At 46.1% G+C, this 19,001-nt stretch overlaps 1 protein-coding gene across 1 annotated transcript; it reads left to right on the top strand.

Annotated features, from left to right (window-relative positions):
• Positions 1-4,529: 4,529 nt before the first annotated feature.
• Positions 4,530-10,067, top strand: LOC122928573. The gene is made up of 2 exons (XM_044281547.1): positions 4,530-6,982; positions 7,025-10,067. Exons 1-2 carry the CDS (start codon positions 6,537-6,539, stop codon positions 8,748-8,750), a joined length of 2,172 nt encoding a protein of 723 aa, XP_044137482.1. The 5' UTR covers positions 4,530-6,536; the 3' UTR covers positions 8,751-10,067.
• The last annotated feature ends 8,934 nt before the right edge of the window (positions 10,068-19,001 follow it).

Here is a 19,001-nt window from a genome sequence, read left to right as displayed (position 1 = left end):
TGTCACACCAAGTGCATTTAACCATCAATAGTGTGGTTATTTTTTGGCCATATCCCAGTCTAATTCTGTCAGTAAACGTATACCTGTCACCCAGCGCCTAAATACTAGGCCTCAAGTTTATATCCAGCTAAATCTGTTGTTACTGGTGTGGCTGGTCAAGTTATTTAGTGTCCGTCAAAGCACATTTTTTGTTCTGGGTTGATATACAATTCCCAATTTAGCAATTTCATAATTTAGTGGTTTCTGCTGTATCAGAGCTATTTGAAATCTATCCCTAAAAGGGTATATCATATTCAAGGTGCACATAGGGTCATTCAGAATAACTTCACACACCCGCTACTGTGCATTTCCAAGTCTAATTCTGTCAGTAAACCTATACCTGTCACCCAGCGCCTAAATACTAGGCCTCAAATTTATATTCAGCTGAATTTGAATACAATACATTGGGCCAAATAATATTTTTGTTGTTGTGGTGAACGATAACAATGAGGAAAACATCTAGTAAGGGACGCAGATGCGGACATGGTCGTGGTGGTGTTAGTGGACCCTCTGGTGCTGGGAGAGGACATGGCCGTTCTGCCACATCCACACGTCCTAGTGTACCAACTACCTCAAGTCCCAGTAGCCGCCAGAATTTACAGCGATATATGGTGGGGCCCAATGCCGTTCTAAGGATGGTAAGGCCTGAACAGGTACAGGCATTAGTCAATTGGGTGGCCGACAGTGGATCCAGCACGTTTACATTATCTCCCACCCAGTCTTCTGCAGAAAGCGCACAGATGGTGCCTGAAAACCAACCCCATTAGTCTGTCACATCACCCCCATGCATATCAGGGAAACTGTCTGAGCCTCAAGTTATGCAGCAGTCTCTTATGCTGTTTGAAGACTCTGCTGGCAGGGTTTCCCAAGGGCATCCACCTAGCCGTTCCCCAGCGGTGGAAGACATAGAATGCACTGACGCACAACCACTTATGTTTCCTGATGATGAGGACATGGGAATACCACCTCAGCAAGTCTCTGATGATGACGAAACACAGGTGCCAACTGCTGCATCTTTCTGCAGTGTGCAGACTGAACAGGAGGTCAGGGAGGAAGACTGGGTGGAAGACGATGCAGGGGACGAGGAGGTCCTAGACCCCACATGGAATGAAGGTCGTGCCACTGACTTTCACAGTTCGGAGGAAGAGGCAGTGGTGAGACCGAGCCAACAGCGTAGCAAAAGAGGGAGCAGTGGGCAAAAGCAGAACACCCGCCGCCAAGAGACTCCGTCTGCTACTGACCTCCGCCATCTGGGACCGAGCACCCCAAAGGCAGCTTCAAGGAGTTCCGTGGCATGGCACTTCTTCAAACAATGTGCTGACGACAAGACCCGAGTGGTTTGCACGCTGTGCCATCAGAGCCTGAAGCGAGGCATTAACGTTCTGAACCTTAGCACAACCTGCATGACCAGGCACCTGCATGCAAAGCATGAACTGCAGTGGAGTAAACACCTTAAAAACAAGGAAGTCACTCAGGCTCCCCCTGCTACCTCTTCTGCTGCTGCCACCTCGGCCTCTTCTGCTGCTGCCGCCTCGGCCTCTTCCTCCGCCTCTGGAGGAACGTTGGCACCTGCCGCCCAGCAAACAGGGGATGTACCACCAACACCACCACCTCCGTCACCAAGCATCTCAACCATGTCACATGGCAGCGTTCAGCTCTCCATCTCACAAACATTTTAGAGAAAGCGTAAATTCCCACCTAGCCACCCTCGATCCCTGGCCCTGAATGCCAGCATTTCTAAACTACTGGCCTATGAAATGCTGTCATTTAGGCTGGTGGACACAGACAGCTTCAAACAGCTCATGTCGCTTGCTGTCCCACAGTATGTTGTTCCCAGCCGCCACTACTTCTCCAAGAGAGCCGTGCCTTCCCTGCACAACCAAGTATCCGATAAAATCAAGTGTGCACTGCGCAACGCCATCTGTAGGCAAGGTCCACCTAACCACAGATACGTGGACCAGTAAGCACGGCCAGGGACGCTATATCTCCCTAACTGCACACTGGGTAAATGTAGTGGCAGCTGGGCCCCAGGCGGAGAGCTGTTTGGCGCACGTCCTTCCGCCGCCAAGGATCGCAGGGCAACATTCTTTGCCTCCTGTTGCCACCTCCTCCTTCTCGGCTTCCTCCTCCTCTTCTTCCACCTGCTCATCCAGTCAGCCACACACCTTCACCACCAACTTCAGCACAGCCCGGGGTAAACGTCAGCAGGCCATTCTGAAACTCATATGTTTGGGGGACAGGCCCCACACCGCACAGGAGTTGTGGCGTGGTATAGAACAACAGACCGACGAGTGGTTGCTGCCGGTGAGCCTCAAGCCCGGCCTGGTGGTGTGTGATAATGGGCGAAATCTCGTTGCAGCTCTGGGACTAGCCAGTTTGACGCACATCCCTTGCCTGGCGCATGTGCTGAATTTGGTGGTGCAGAAGTTCATTCACAACTACCCCGACATGTCAGAGCTGCTGCATAAAGTGCGGGCCGTCTGTTCGCGCTTCCGGCGTTCACATCCTGCTGCTCGCCTGTCTGCGCTACAGCGTAACTTCGGCCTTCCCGCTCACCGCCTCATATGCGACGTGCCCACCAGGTGGAACTCCACCTTGCACTATGCTGGACAGACTGTGCGAGCAGCAGCAGGCCATAGTGGAGTTTCAGCTGCAGCACGCACGGGTCAGTCGCACTACAGGAACAGCACCACTTCACCACCAATGACTGGGCCTCCATGCGAGACCTGTGTGCCCTGTTGCGCTGTTTCGAGTACTCCACCAACATGGCCAGTGGCGATGACGCCATTATCAGCGTTACAATACCACTTCTATGTCTCCTTGAGATGATGGAAGAGGAGGTGGCCTAGGAGGAGGAGGAGGAGGAGGAGGAGGAAGTGGAGGAGGAAGAGGGGTCATTTTTAGCACTTTCAGGCCAGTCTCTTCGAAGTGACTCAGAGGGAGGTTTTTTGCAACAGCAGAGGCCAGGTACAAATGTGGCCAGCCAGGGCCCACTACTGGAGGACGAGGAGGACGAGGATGAGGAGGAGGTGGAGGAGGATGAGGATGAAGCATGGTCACAGCGGGGTGGCATCCAACGCAGCTCGGGTCCATCACTGGTGCGTGGCTGGGTGGAAACGCAGGACGATGACGATACGCCTCCCACAGAGGACAGCTTGTCCTTACCCCTGGGCAGCCTGGCACACACTGAGCGACTACATGCTGCAGTGCCTGCGCAACTGACAGCAGAGTTGCCCACATTTTAACCTGTGCGGACTACTGGGTTGCCACCCTGCTGGATCCACGCTACAAAGACAATGTGCCCACCTTACTTCCTGCACTGGAGCGTGATAGGAAGATGCGCGAGTACAAGCGCACGTTGGTAGACGCGCTACTGAGAGCATTCCCAAATGTCACAGGGGAACAAGTGGAAGCCCAAGGCCAAGGCAGAGGAGGAGCAAGAGGTCGCCAAGGCAGCTGTGTCACGGCCAGCTCCTCTGAGGGCAGGGTTAGCATGGCAGAGATGTGGAAAACTTTTGTCAACACGCCACAGCTAACTGCACCACCACCTGATACGCAACGTGTTAGCAGGAGGCAACATTTCACTAACATGGTGGAACAGTACGTGTGCACACCCCTCCACGTACTGACTGATGGTTCGGCCCCATTCAACTTCTGGGTCTCTAAATTGTCCACGTGGCCAGAGCTAGCCTTTTATGCCTTGGAGGTGCTGGCCTGCCCGGCGGCCAGCGTTTTGTCTGAACGTGTATTCAGCACGGCAGGGGGCGTCATTACAGACAAACGCAGCCGCCTGTCTACAGCCAATGTGGACAAGCTGACGTTCATAAAAATGAACCAGGCATGGATACCACAGGACCTGTCCGTCCCTTGTCCAGATTAGACATTCACTACCTCCCCTTAACCATATATTTTTGTACTCCAGGGCACTTCCTCATTCAATCCTATTTTTATTTTCATTTTACCATTATATTGCGAGGCTACCCAAAGTTGAATGAACCTCTCCTCTGTCTGGGTGCCGGGGCCTAAATATATGCCAATGGACTGTTCCAATGTTGGGTGACGTGAAGCCTGATTCTCTGCTATGACATGCAGACTAATTCTCTGCTGACATGAAGCCAGATTCTCTGTTACGGGACCTCTCTCCTCTGCCTGGGTGCTGGGCCTAAATATCTGACAATGGACTGTTGCAGCGGTGGCTGACATGAAGCCTCATTCTCTGCTATGACATGCAGACTGATTCTCTGCTGACATGAAGCCAGATTGTCTGTTACGGGACCTCTCTCCTCTGCCTGGGTGCTGGGCCTAAATATCTGACAATGGACTGTTGCAGTGGTGGGTGACGTGAAGCCTGATTTTATAACAAGACACGGAGGCTCCTATTGCTTTAACCTTTCTTTACTTCTACCATAGCAGCAAAGAGAGAAAATGGTATACAAAAAAGAAACCATGGTAACAGACTCCTCCCCCTTATCCCAGTATATCCTTCCTTGTCTGTCTGAGCTCTTCCTCTTTCTTTGCTGCTACCAGGCAGATAAGTACTCTCCAGCTCTGTGGCATTGCTCAGGGTCTGGTATATTTGTATTTTTATGTGCTTGGATTATCGGTTCGTTCGGTTTCTTTATTAGATTCTGATTAGACTCTTATCGTAGATACATATTTCTCTCCTGTATATATATATATTTATTTATCTAGGGTACGTATATATATGTATATGTTTTTTCGTTCAGGTACTTCTGTGGCCGTTCTGCCTAGGGGTTTGTCCTTATAACAGTTTTTGCGGCTTCCCCGCTTTCCCCCCGTGTGATCCGTTTCTCTGCCCTGTCATCCTTGTCCCTCGTTACCTCAGACTGCGCCGCCATTGCGCGCGCTTTCTGCTTCTTCTTCCTCTCCTTCTCGCCCGAAGTCTCGCGAGTTCGAGATTTCGCGCGCGTTTTTTCGCATATTTTCGCATATTTTCGCATTTTCGCATTTTTTCGCATTCGGCTGCTACTGACGGCGAGATCTCGCGAGATTTCGCCGTCCCTGTGCGTTTCCCCGCTCTGCACACACCGGACATCCCGCTCTGCACAGCGCATCTCCTGGCGGTCTTTTTCCACTGCTCTTGAGCCTTGTAAGTTCTGTTTTATTCCATTTCGTCTACCCACTAGCTGGCTATGATTCCTGGCTTCATTATCCCCTTTTCTCTTTTTCTCCTCTAGTGCTATTTTTGCTGCTCCGGTCGGGGTGACTAACCCCTGCCTTTTGCTACTTCACCATGTCTGTCAGAAAGAATTCCGTTGCCTCTGTGGCCCCTAGTGAAGCCCCCCAAGTAGATCAGGGTTCCCCTGCGCAGGATAGGAGGTCCGAGGTGATCCACCCGGACGACCATGAGGTGGCACTGCAAAGATCCATATCTAATGCCATTATAACCGCCATGGGTTCGATGTCATCTGCATTGACCCAGTCTATATCTCAGGCCCTTATGGCGCGCCCTGCTACTACTACCCAGGTTTTGGTCCCACCTCCAGGACCACCTCCTATTGTCTCCAGAACACCTCAGATTGATGGGCCATCCCCATCCCAAGACAACGCGCTTCAGTCGCGTAAACGAGCTTGTACCCGCCAGGCAGAAAAAACGCGGGCATGGAAGACTGCCAGGTCTCTACCTGAGCCTAGGTCAGACTCTGATAGGGAGTCAGAGGAGGAGACTCATGACAACGTCTATGAATTGACGGATGAGGTGGAGGACGATTTGGCGGATATTGCTGTGGATCCGGTTCGTAATCTAGACCCGGAAGCCCCGTTACTACAACAGGGATCAGCAGAGGATCTCTTATTGGATCCGTCTGGGGAACCGCTGTTTAACCCCGAGGAGCTGCATCATCCCCGCTCCGCGGAATGGATGCCCGCCACACATGTGGCGCAGTATATGGAGGCTCGCATACGCAATCCGCTTAGTAAGGAATCGCGTAATAAGTTGCGGGCGGAGTGCCCTCGTCCTTTAATACCACACAAAGTGTGCGAGACGCCATCAGTGGATCCAAAGATGGTCCAGTTTCTGGCGAAGACGGGGTTTAACCCCCGTAAAGGGCTAGACGCGGCCTTGAAGGCTGTCCAAGACAAGCTACTGGACATTACAGGTCCTTTAGCAAAGATTTTCGATTTGGCTGAGTCCGCTATCGCGGCAGGTAGCCAGGTAGACCCTATAGAATTGAGAGGTTGGGCCCAGCGAGCCATATGCGTAGCGGGTAATACCAATACCTCGCTCGCCATTGAAAGGCGGAAGGCAATACTAATTAAGATCGAGCCAAAGCTCTCGAACTTAGCATTGACTGAAGCGGGCAAGGACGCCCAGGGGTTGCTCTTTGGCGACTCTTTTATTAAAGAGCTAGGGAAATATGTAGGAGCTTTTACGGCTCTTGATAAAGCCCAGACTTCGATGCGTCGAGTCTTTCAAGGGCGTTTTTCCAACAGGGCCGGCAGTGCTAGGGGCCGACTGTCCGGCCGTTCCAACTTTCATGCCAGAGGTTCCGGCAGAGGCTCCTTTAATTATAGAGCATCCCTCCAGGATCAGAGACATCAGCCGTCCTTTTTTCCCTCACGAGGCGCTCCCTTCAGGTCACGAGGTTTCCGAGGGAATCCAGGCTCCCGTCGACCATTCGGTAAGTTATGTTCTTCGTCCCCCTCCTTTTTTAGACCATTTAGTCGGGGGCAGACTCCGATTCTTTTCTCATGTGTGGTCAGGCATAACCTCAGACCAATGGGTCCTTTCTACTGTGCAGGGGTTCACAATAGATCTGATTGCCGATCCGAGCTCCATCCCAGCCCCCCCTACGGTACCACTGTCCTATGCGGCACGGTCCCAATTTCAGAGGGAATTGTCGGATCTTCTGCAGAAAGGCGCGATCGAACGCGCACCGGAGAATCGTGGGGGTGTCATCAGCAGTATTTTCCTGGTGCAAAAGAAAGGGGGCCAGATGCGCCCGGTGATCAATTTGAAAGCCCTGAACAATTTTGTACAATACCGACATTTCAAGATGGAGGGCATCCATCTTTTGAGGGATCTGCTCCTTCCAGGCGATTGGTTGGCCAAGATAGATCTCCAAGACGCCTATCTCACGGTCCCAGTGTCCCCCTCTTCAAGAGACCTGCTGCGGTTCCTGTGGAACGGTCAGGCCTGGCGCTTCACCTGCCTTCCGTTCGGCCTGTCCTCCGCCCCCTGGTGCTTTACCAAGATCATGCGCCCAGTGGTGGCTTGGCTTCGCAGCAGAGGTGTTCGTCTGATCGTCTACCTGGACGATATCTTGATCATGGCCCAATCACGGGCTCTCTTGTTGAGACACCTCCACTTGACGGTGACGCTCGTTTCCGACTTGGGGTTCATTGTCAACCAGGAGAAATCCTGTTTGACCCCCTCCAGATCCATAGAGTTCTTGGGTTTCCAGGTGAACTCGGAAGAATTATCCCTCAGTCTTCCACTCTCGAAAGTCAAGGCTATCCGCAAGGAGTTGAAGCATGCTCTACGCCTACCTCAGATGTCGTTGCGGCATTTGGCAAGGATAATCGGACTTCTGGCCTCCTCAATACAGGCCATTTTCCCAGCCCCCCTCCATTATCGTGCGTTGCAGCGCCTCAAAATTGCTCACCTTCGGTCGGGGGCCTCTTACGCAGATTTGGTCTCATTAGATGCCGAGACGACGGACGAGATGAGATGGTGGATCCACAACCTGTCAGTGTGGAATGGCAGAGCGATCGTGGGTCCCCAACCGGATCTGATCATAGAATCCGATGCGAGCCTGCACGGATGGGGAGCACATTGCAGTGGTGTGTCCACGGGCGGTCCATGGTCTCCAGAAGAATCCCATCTTCACATCAACGCCCTGGAACTCCTAGCAGGGTCGTTTGCCATTCGCAGTTTTGCCAATGGTGTGGTCAGCTCAGCCATCAGGCTCCGCATGGACAATATATCTGCGGTCAGGTACGTCAATTGTATGGGTGGCACACGGTCGGTGGTTCTGACCCATTTGGCGAAGGATTTTTGGGAATTCTGTCTCGACAGGAACATCTCTGTGGTGGCCGAGTACCTTCCAGGCCTTCACAACACTCTGGCGGACTGGAGTTCTCGCTACATATCGGACTCCAGCGACTGGAAGTTAGACGAGACGGTTTTTTCTGCTATTTCTTCTCTGTGGGGTCCCTTTGCAGTCGACCTCTTCGCTTCCCGTTTGAATACCCAACTGCCCAGGTTTTTCAGCTGGAGGCCGGATCCCTTGGCGGAGGCAGTGGACGCTCTGCTTCAACATTGGGGAGGAGCGTTGATGTACGCATTCCCTCCCTTCGCGCTCATTCCACGAGTGCTCCTTCAGGTTCGTCAGCAGTTGGCGAACCTGGTTCTGATTGTTCCGTTTTGGAGGACCCAGTCCTGGTTCCCTCAGATCCTGGAACTTCTAGTGGACTTTCCGTTTCTCCTTCCCACTCAGGTGTCACTACTCCAAGGGCCTGCAGGAGAAGTTCACCCACTCCTGCAGAACGGGTCGCTACGCCTCCTAGCTTGCAAGATATCGGGAGTCCAGGAGGAGGCGCTGGACTTTCAGGAACAGCTAGGTTCTTATTGGACTGCGCTTGGGCGCCCGGGACGAGACGGGCTTATCGAGCCGCCTGGGGTTCTTGGTCTCGCTGGTGCGTCGACCGGACTCTGGATCCCGTTACGGCCCCTGTCAATTCCATCTTAGCCTTTTTATCCTCACTTTTTGAGGCAGGGAAGGCTTACCGCACCATCAATGTCTTTAGGTCAGCAATTTCCTCCAGACACAACGGTTTCGACGGCCGTCCAGCGGGTCAACACCCCCTGGTCTGTCGTTTACTCAAGGGTTCACGTTTGGCCCGACCACCTCGGCCACGGTTTTCGTCTACCTGGGATGTGTCGGATGTCTTGCAATTTCTAGTCAGTTGGCCCTCAAATGAGCTATTGTCGTTACGTCAGTTATCGGCCAAATTGGTCACTTTATTCTGTTTAATCTCCTGTAAGAGAGTTTCGGATGTGCGTGCTTTGGATTGGGACGCCAGATCCTTCACCCCGGAGGGGGTCCACTTTAACATTTCCCGTCGCACGAAAACCAGTATCCGGTCGGTCTCTTACCCCCGTTTTCCGACTTCTCCACAGCTATGTCCTGTAGCGTGCTTACGCGAGTATGAGGACAGAACCCGTCCACTGCGGTCTCTTTCTCTCCCCCACTTATTCATTTCGTTTCGCAGCCCGTTTGCTCCGGTTACCAGTGTTACGTTATCTCGCTGGGTCAAGTGGATTCTATCCCTTTCCGGGATTGATACGTCTATCTTCACGGCACATTCGGTCCGCAGTGCGACAGCTACGTCCATGACGTTATCTGGGGCTCGTTTGGAGGATGTTATGAGATTGGCGGATTGGTCCAGATCTTCCACTTTCCGGGAGTTTTATTTCCGACCGGCTTCGCATGCTTTTGATTCTATAGTGGCTCAGCTTTAAACAAGCAATAGGAGCCTCCGTGTCTTGTTATAAAATTATGGGATTTTACTAAAGTATGACGTAAAGTCATGATTTTATTAAAGACACGGAGGCGAGTATTGCCCTCCCTGGACCCACCCCTTGGGGTTTTTGACGTAAGTATGTTTTGTTGATTTACCGTATGGTCAGAATTTTAAAGTTGTTACTGTGTTTCCAACTAGTGGATCCTATGTTTCTAATGCACTGGATTATGCTCTTAGAAGGTTTTTCTCTTATTTCCTTTTTTCCTAGGTTGAGAGGCTTACGGCTTCATGTTTTAGAGTTACACAGTTCCGGTCGGAGGTCCAGTTGTGGCGGTCCAAGCCGACGAGTTCAAGGGGTTTTTTCGTTACCCGGTGGTTTCGGCGTCTGTTGTTCCGGTTGACCAGCGCTGTTTGAGACACAAAGAAAGAGGAAGAGCTCAGACAGACAAGGAAGGATATACTGGGATAAGGGGGAGGAGTCTGTTACCATGGTTTCTTTTTTGTATACCATTTTCTCTCTTTGCTGCTATGGTAGAAGTAAAGAAAGGTTAAAGCAATACTCGCCTCCGTGTCTTTAATAAAATCATGACTTTACGTCATACTTTAGTAAAATCCCATAATTCTCTGCTATGACATGATTGACTGATTCTCTGCTGACATGAAGACAGATTCTCTGTTACGGGACCTCTCTCCTCTGCCTGTGTGCTGGGCCTAAATATATGCCAATGGACTGTTGCAGTGGTGGCTGACGTGAAGCCTGATTCTCTGCTATGACATTCCCTCCCTCCTTCCCACCCTCCTTCTCATCATAGATTAGAACATAGTATAAGATTCTAGTATATATAGATACCTATATATTTAGATACCCAATAATTTAAGAACTGCATAACATGATTGTTTTTGCCTTTGCATTGTTGATTCTTGTCTTTGGTTTTCATTGATTTATTTTTTTCCCCCTTTTTTTGTTTCCTTATCCTTCATTTTTCAGTATGACAAACATTGAAGTTATTGTCTAATTATGCTTCCTTTAAATAATATTCTTTTCATCTATAGATGTATGTGACCCTTTTCTACTTATTATAACTTTCTCTACTAATTCTCTCTATTTTTTTACTTTCTCTATCCTATATAATACTTTATATACTCCTTATCCTCAACATTCACAAAATTTCTCACACAATATTCTTTTATTCTCCTCATCAATCAACAGACTTATTTCCAATCTAGTATTCCCATTATTTTATATCTTGAGGCTTAATAGGATAGATATCTTTAACACATAGCCACTCTGCCCTACAACACGTAGTGCGCATGCGCTCACCGTGTCCCGGGGTCAGGCGGCTCACGTGACGTCACTGGCGATCATGTGACCCACTGAACCCGGACCCGGGTTACAGCGCACACACGACTTCCGGCCCTCCAACTCAAAACGCCAAACCGGAGCGCACAAACACATGGCGCCCATACTATGCAGTTTGCTAATCGGCCTAGGTGAGTCTATATATTATTACATATCTAGTTTGCTGCCTTAGTTATGTACAGATATCGTCCTCATAAATACTCTGCTTTATACTTATTACACTAAATCTAATCCTTTTACTACCTTGATTTTTGATCTGATCTGATATCCTAATTATGAGTAATGCTTTATACTATAACCTCGTCCTGATTATCAGATTTTCCATCAGAGACTATAATCACTTAACCAGTCTCACACCCCCTATATCCCCTATACTTTACATACTTTACCTATCTCCTATACTCATTATCATCCTTATGACTCTGAGATCTGTACATTTATATACCCTTTTATTTCCTCTCCTTCTCTTCTCCATGGGTCAATATTAAACTATGTTCGCCACGTTGAGACACCAGTAAAACTTCTATATTTATACTCCTTTACAGATCCCTTGATAAAGGTCTTTGACAGGACCGAAACGTCGGGAATTATCATGGCCCACAAATATATGTGATTTGTTATATCATAATTATGGCGCAACTAGTGATATATTGACGAAACCTGTGAATAACTTCTTGCACCTATAATAAATTTTGCAAAACAAAAAGAGATCGGTGTGCCGTGGATTATCATTATATGATTCTCTGCTATGACATGCAGACTAATTCTCTGCTGACATGAAGCCAGATCCTCTGTTACGGGACCTCTCTCCTCTGCCTGGGTGCTGGGCCTAAATATCTGACAATGGACTGTTGCAGTGGTGGCTCACGTGAAGCCTGATTCTCTGCTATGACATGCAGACTGATTCTCTGCTGACATGAAGCCAGATCCTCTGTTACGGGACCTTTCTCCTCTGCCTGGGTGCTGGGCCTAAATATATGCCAATGGACTGTTGCAGTGGAGGCTGACGTGAAGCCTGATTCTCTGCTTTGACATCCAGACTGATTCTCTGCTGACATGAAGCCAGATCCTCTGTTACGGGACCTCTCTCCTCTGCCTGGGTGCTGGGCCTAAATATATGCCAATGGACTGTTGCAGTGGTGGCTGACGTGAAGCCTGATTCTCTGCTATGACATGCAGACTGATTCTCTGCTGACATGAAGCCAGATCCTCTGTTACGGGACCTCTCTCCTCTGCCTGGGTGCTGGGCCTAAATATATGACAATGGACTGTTGCACTGGTGGCTGACGTGAATCCTGATTCTCTGCTATGACATGCAGACTGATTCTCTGCTGACATGAAGCCAGATCCTCTGTTACAGGACCTCTCTCCTCTGCCTGTGTGCTGGGCCTAAATATATGACAATGGACTGTTACAGTGGTGGGTGACATGAAGCCTGATTCTCTGCTATGGGACCTCTCTCCAATTGATATTGGTTAATTTTTATTTTTATTTTAATTAATTTCCCTATCCACATTTGTTTGCATGGGATTTACTTACATGTTGCTGCCTTTTGCAGCCCTCTGGCCCTCACCTGGGCTGTTTTACAGCCTTTTTAGTGCCGAAAAGTTCGGGACGAAATTCGGATCGGGTTCGGATCCCGAACCCGAACATTTCCGGGAAGTTCGGCCGAACTTCTCGAACCCGAACATCCAGGTGTCCGCTCAACTCTAGTATTAACCACTTCAGGACCTGGCCATTTTTCTTTATAAGGAGCATGCAAAATTTGGCAAATCTGATGTACCATTTTATGTGGAATGCTGAAATAATTTTCTCATGAGACAGTGTACTTAATCTTCGTGGTAAATTTGAGTTGCTATGTTTTTCCTTTATTTGTTAAAAAATTCCCAAATTACAAAAAAATTGAATTTCTCTGCTTTTAAGACCTCACAGTACAGTTATTTCTTAACATTCCTCATATGTCTACATGCCATATGTGGTTGTAAGCTGCTGTATGGGCACACCAGAAGGCTCTTAAGGGAAAGGGCACCATATGAATTGTGTGTATAGAATTTAGAAACACTTGGCTTTAAAAATGGAAAATTACATATTTTACAAGAAAATGTTGCTTTAGGCCCAAATCTTTCATTTCAACAAAGGGTTACAGGAGAAAATATACCTCACAATTTTTTACACATTTTCTCCTGAATGTGGCACATTCCACAGGTGCTCATATACTGATGGTTGGGGACACAGAAGAGCTCAGAAGGAAAGGAGCACCATATGGCTTTTTGGATTTCACTGGAATTATCTAACACATACACTCACCTAAAGAATTATTAGGAACACCTGTTCTATTTCTCATTAATGCGATTATCTAGTCAACCAATCACATGGCAGTTGCTTCAATGCATGTAGGGTTGTGGTCCTGGTCAAGACAATCTCCTGAACTCCAAACTGAATGTCAGAATGGGAAAGAAAGGTGGGCTACAACAGCAAAAGACCCCACTGGGTACCACTCATCTCCATTACAAATAGGAAAAAGATGCTACAATATGTACGAGCTCACCAAAATTGGACTGTTGAAGACTGGAAAAATGTTGCCTGGTCTGATGAGTCTCGATTTCTGTTGAGACATTCAAATGGTAGACTCCGAATTTGGCGTAAACAGAATGAGAACATCTATCTATTATGCCTTGTTACCACTGTGCATGCTGTTGGTGGTGGTGTAATGGTGTGGTGGATGTTTTCTGGGCACACTTTAGGCCCCTTAGTGCCAATTGGCCATCGTTTAAATGACTCGGGCTACCTGAGCATTGTTTCTGACCATGTCCATCCCTTCATGACCACCATGTACCCATCCTCTGATGGCTACTTCCAGCAGGATAATGCACCATGTCACAAAGCTTGAATCATTTCAAATTGGTATCTTGAACATGACAATGAGTTCACTGTACTAAAATGGCCCCCACAGCCACCAGATCTCAACCCAATAGAGTATCTTTGGGATGTGGTGGAACGGGAGCTTCGTGCCCTGGATGTGCATCCCTCAAATCTCCATTAACTGCAAGATGCTATCTTATCAATATGGGCCAACATTTCTAAAGAATGTTATCAGCTCCTTGTTGAATCAATGCCACGTAGAATTAAGGCAGTTCTGAAGGCAAAAGGGGGTCCAAAACCGTATTAGTATGGTGTTCCTAATAATTCTTTAGGTGAGTGTAGAAACATAGAATGTGTTGGCAGATAAGAACCATTTGGCCCATCTAGTCTGCCCAATATACTGAATACTATGAATAGCCCCTGGCCTTATGCCTATCTTATGCATGCTTAAACTATTTCACTGTATTTGCAGCTACCACTTCTGCAGGAAGGCTATTCCATGCATCCACTACTCTATCAGTAAAGTAATACTTCCTGATATTACTTTTAAACCTTTGCCCTCTAATTTAAAATGATGTTCTCTTGTAGCAATTTTTATTCTTTTAAATATTTTCTCCTCTTTTACCTTGTTGATTCTATTTATGTATTTAAAGGTTTCTATCATATCTCCTCTGACTCGTCTTTCTTCCAAGCTATACAGGTTAAAGTCCTTTAATCTTTCCGGGTAAGTTTTATCCTACAATCCATGTACTAGTTTAGTAGCTCTTCTCTGAACTCTCTCCAAAGTATCAATATCCTTCTGGAGATATGGTCTCCAGTACTGCACACAATACTCCAAATGAGGTCTCACTAGTGCTCTGTAGAGCGGCATGAGCACCTCCCTCTTTCTACTTTTAATGCCTCTGCCTATACACCCAAGCATTCTGCTAGCATTTCCTGCTGCTCTATGACATTGTCTGCCTACCTTTAAGTCTTCTGAAATAATGATCCCTAAATCCCTTTCCTCAGATACTGAGGTTAGGACTGTATCACTGATTTTATATTCTGTTCTTGGGTTTTTATGCCTCAGGTGCATTATCTTGCACTTATCAACATTAAATCTTAGTTGCCAGATTTTTGACTATTCCTCTAGTTTTCCTAAATATTTTTCAATTTGGTGTATCCCTCCAGGAACATCAACCCTGTTACAAATCTTTGTGTCATCAGCAAAAAGACACACCTTACCATCGAGGCCTTCTGCAATGATAAAGATATTAAACAATATGGGTCCCAGAACAGATCCCTGAGGTACCTCACTGGTAACAAGACCATGGTCTGAATATACTCCATTGACTACAACCCTTTGTTGTCTGTCCCTCAGCCACTGCCTAATCCATTCAACAATATGGGAGTCCAAGCACAAAGAGTGCAATTTATTGATAAGCCTTCTTTGTGGGACAGTATCAAAAGCCTTACTAAAGTCTAGATAAGCAATGTCTACTGCACCTCCGCCATCTATTATTTTAGTCACCCAATCAAAAAAATCTATAAGATTAGTTTGACATAATCTCCCTGAAGTAAACCCATGCTGTTTTTCATCTTTTAATCCATGTAATTTTAGATGTTCCACAATCCTCTCCTTAAGTATGCTTTCCATTAATTTCCCCACTATTAATGTCAGGCTATAGTTGCCCGATTCCTCCCCACTACCTTTCTTGTGAATGGGTGCAACATTTGCTAATTTCCAATCTTCTGGGGAGACTCCTGTTACCAGTGATTGGTTAAATAAATCTGTTAATGGTTTTGCTAGTTCACCGCTAAGCTCTTTTAATAGCTTTGGGTGTATCCCATCAGGCCCCTGTGACTTATTTGTATTAATTTTAGACAGCTGACTTAGAACCTCTTCCTCTGTAAAGACACATGCATCAAAAGATTCATTATTCTTCCTTCTTGAGGTCCCTTTCCTTCATTTTCCTTTGTAATAACGGAACAGAAGTATCCTTCTTTTGTTTTTAATTTGGTAATTCGTTTTAATGTCTTATCATATCACCTTTTTTCACTGACTGAGCTAATTTCTCTTCTGCCTGTGCTTTAGAAGCTCTTGTTTGGCCTCAATCTGCCTAATCTTATAAATTTGCCTGTCATCCTCGTGTATTTTTTTTAATTATTACTAAATGCTATCTTTTTGTTTTTAATGATTTTGGCCACTTCTGCTGAGTACCACAGTGGTCTCGTCCTATTTTTGCTTTTACTGACAAGCCTAATGCAATTTTCTGTTGCCTTTAATAGTGCCACTTTTAAAAAGTCCCATTTCTCCTGGACTCCATTGAAATTGTTCCAATCTGATAGGGACTCGTATACCACTAATCTAATTTTTGAAAAGTCAGTTTTTCTCAAATCTAAAACTTTTAATTTTGTGTGGTGTGACTCAGTCACTGTACTTATAGTAAACCACACTGACTAGTTATCACTAGATCCCAAGCTTTCCCCTACAGTAATATCAGATACGAAATTCCCATTTGCAAATATTAAATCTAAAATGGCCTCCTTCTGGGTAGGCTCCTCCACTACTTGCTGTAGAGATAATCCCAGTAGAGAAATTATAATATCTGTACTCCTGGCAGAACTAGCTATTTTGGTTTTCCAGTTTACATCAGGAAGATTAAAGTCTCCCATAATGATAACTTCCCCTTTCAATGTCATTTTAGCTATTTCCTTAACTAGTAGATCATCTAATTATTTGACTTGGCTAGGTGGTACATATAAATATATATATATATATATATATATATATATATATATGTATATATATATGTATATATATATATATATATATATATATATATATACACAGTCATGTGAAAAAATTAGGACACCCTTTGAAAGCATGTGGTTTTTTGTAACATTTTTAATAAAAGGTTATTTCATCTCCGTTTCAACAATACAGAGAGATTAAAGTAATCCAACTAAACAAAGAAAACTGAAGAAAAGTCTTTTCAAGATCTTCTGTAAATGTCATTCTACAAAAATGCCTATTCTAACTGAGGAAAAAGATAGGACACCCTTGCCCCTAATAGCGAGTGTTACCTCCTTTGGCTGAAATAACTGCAGTGAGACGGTTCTTGTAGCCATCTACAAGTCTTCGACATCGGTCTGAGGAAATTTTACCCCACTCCTCAATGCAGAACTTTTTCAGCTGTGAGATGTTTGAGGGGTTTCTTGCACGTACAGCCCTTTTCAAGTCACCCCACAGCATCTCAATGGGATTCAAATCTGGACTTTGACTTGGCCATTCCAGGACTCTCCATTTCTTCTTTTTCAGCCAATCTTTGGTTGATTTACTAGTATGTTTTGGGTCATTGTCATGTTGCATGGTCCAGTTCCGCTTCAGCTTTAATTTTCTAACTGATGGTCTCACATGTTCTTCAAGCACCTTCTGATACACAGTAGAATTCATCGTGGATTCTATGATGGTGAGCTGACCAGGTCCTGCTGCAGCAAAGCAGCCCCAAACCATGACACTTCCACCTCCATGCTTCACAGTTGGTATGAGGTTCTTTTCTTGGAATGCTGTGTTTGGTTTACGCCAAACATGTCCTCTGCTGTTGTGTCCAAATAATTCAATTTTGGACTCATCTGTCCAAAGAACATTATTCCAGAAGTCCTGGTCTTTGTCAACTTTATCTCTGGCAAATGTCAGTCTGGCCTCGATGTTTCTCTTGGAAAGCAAAGGTTTCCTCCTTGCACACCTCCCATGCAAGTTAAACTTGTACAGTCTCTTTCTGATTGTAGAGGCATGTACTTCTACATCAACAGTAGCCAGAGCCTGCTGTAGTTCTCGAGATGACACTTTAGGGTTTTTGGAGACCTCTTTTAGCATCTTGCGGTCTGCTCTTGGGGTGAACTTGCTGGGGCGACCAGTCCTGGGCATGTTGGCAGTTGTTTTGAAAGCCCTCCACTTGTAGACTATCTTCCGGACAGTGGAATGGCTGATTTCAAAATCTTTTGAGATCTTTTTAAATCCCTTCCCAGACTCATAGGCTGCTACAATCTTTTTTCTGAAGTCCTCTGACAGCTCTTTTGCTCTCACCATGGTGCTCACTCTCACTTCAACAGTCAGGAGCACACCAAACTAAATGTCTGAGGTTTAAATAGGGCAAGCCTCATTCAACATGCAGAGTAACGATCTACTAATTATGTGCACCTGGTGTGATATACCTGTGTGAGATCTGAGCCAATTTAAGAGGGAATACATGTGAGGGTGTCCTATCTTTTTCCTCAGTTAGAATAGGCATTTTTGTAGAATGACATTTACAGAAGATCTTGAAAAGACTTTTCTTCAGTTTTCTTTGTTTAGTTGGATTACTTTAATCTCTCTGTATTGTTGAAACGGAGATGAAATAACCTTTTATTAAAAATGTTACAAAAAACCACATGCTTTCAAAGGGTGTCCTAATTTTTTCACATGACTGTATATATATCACACCTACACGAGTTACCTTATGATTATCAAGCAGGAACGTAACCCAAACTGACTCTAAATTGGTCTCGCTAACTTGTATTAAATTAGATTTTATGCTATCTTTCACATACAGGGCCAACCCTCCCCCTTTCTTGCCTTCTCTGTCTTTCCTATATAAAGAGAACCCTGATATTGTTTTATCCCAGCCATTACTCTCATTGAACCATGTCTCAGTAACACAGCATTAGGTCATTTACACAGCATTGTTTGATAATTGCTGAGGCTCTGTGACACCATTTTGGAATCTGCACTTTTGAAAGCAAACATGTGTCACACACAATTTAGAAACACTTGTCAAAGAATTTAAAAGCACTCGGATTTGAAAATGAAAAATTACACAATTTACAATAACAATTTAGCCCAGGTTTTCAATTTTACAAGGGGTAACAGGAGAAAATGCACCCCACTATTTATTACCCATTTTCTCCTGAATATGGCAACAAGCCATATGTGCCTGTATCCTGCTGTCAGATTCCACCTTTCATTTTGGACAGCTCCTTTTGAAAATGAAAGTAGGAATCTGATTGGTTGCTATGGGTAACTTAGCCAGTTCTACTTTACTCCAGTTTGATAAATGACCCCCATAGATTTCAAGTGCCATGTTGCATTTGAAAAATAATACTGAGGTCCCCAGACAGTAGAAGACCTCAAGAAGTGGCCTCATTTTGAAGACTTGCACCCCTGTACAAACATTTTAAGGGATGAAAGGACACTTCTGACTAAACAAGTGTCCCACAGAATGTAGAAACACTT

Source organism: Bufo gargarizans, chromosome 2, assembly GCF_014858855.1.
Source record: "Bufo gargarizans isolate SCDJY-AF-19 chromosome 2, ASM1485885v1, whole genome shotgun sequence".
NCBI classification, from domain to species: Eukaryota; Metazoa; Chordata; class Amphibia; order Anura; family Bufonidae; genus Bufo; species Bufo gargarizans.
The sequence above is the reverse complement of the archived record's forward strand: the minus strand, read 5'-3'. Positions and strand labels throughout refer to the sequence as shown.

Coding starts and splice junctions, on each gene's coding strand:
- LOC122928573 (XM_044281547.1), top strand. CDS start 6,537: ATGCCAGAGGTTCCGGCAGAGGCTCCTTTAATTATAGAGCATCCCTCC. Junction 6,983..7,024: donor AGTATTTTCCTGGTGCAAAA/GAAAGGGGGCCA, acceptor TTTGAAAGCCCT/GAACAATTTTGTACAATACC.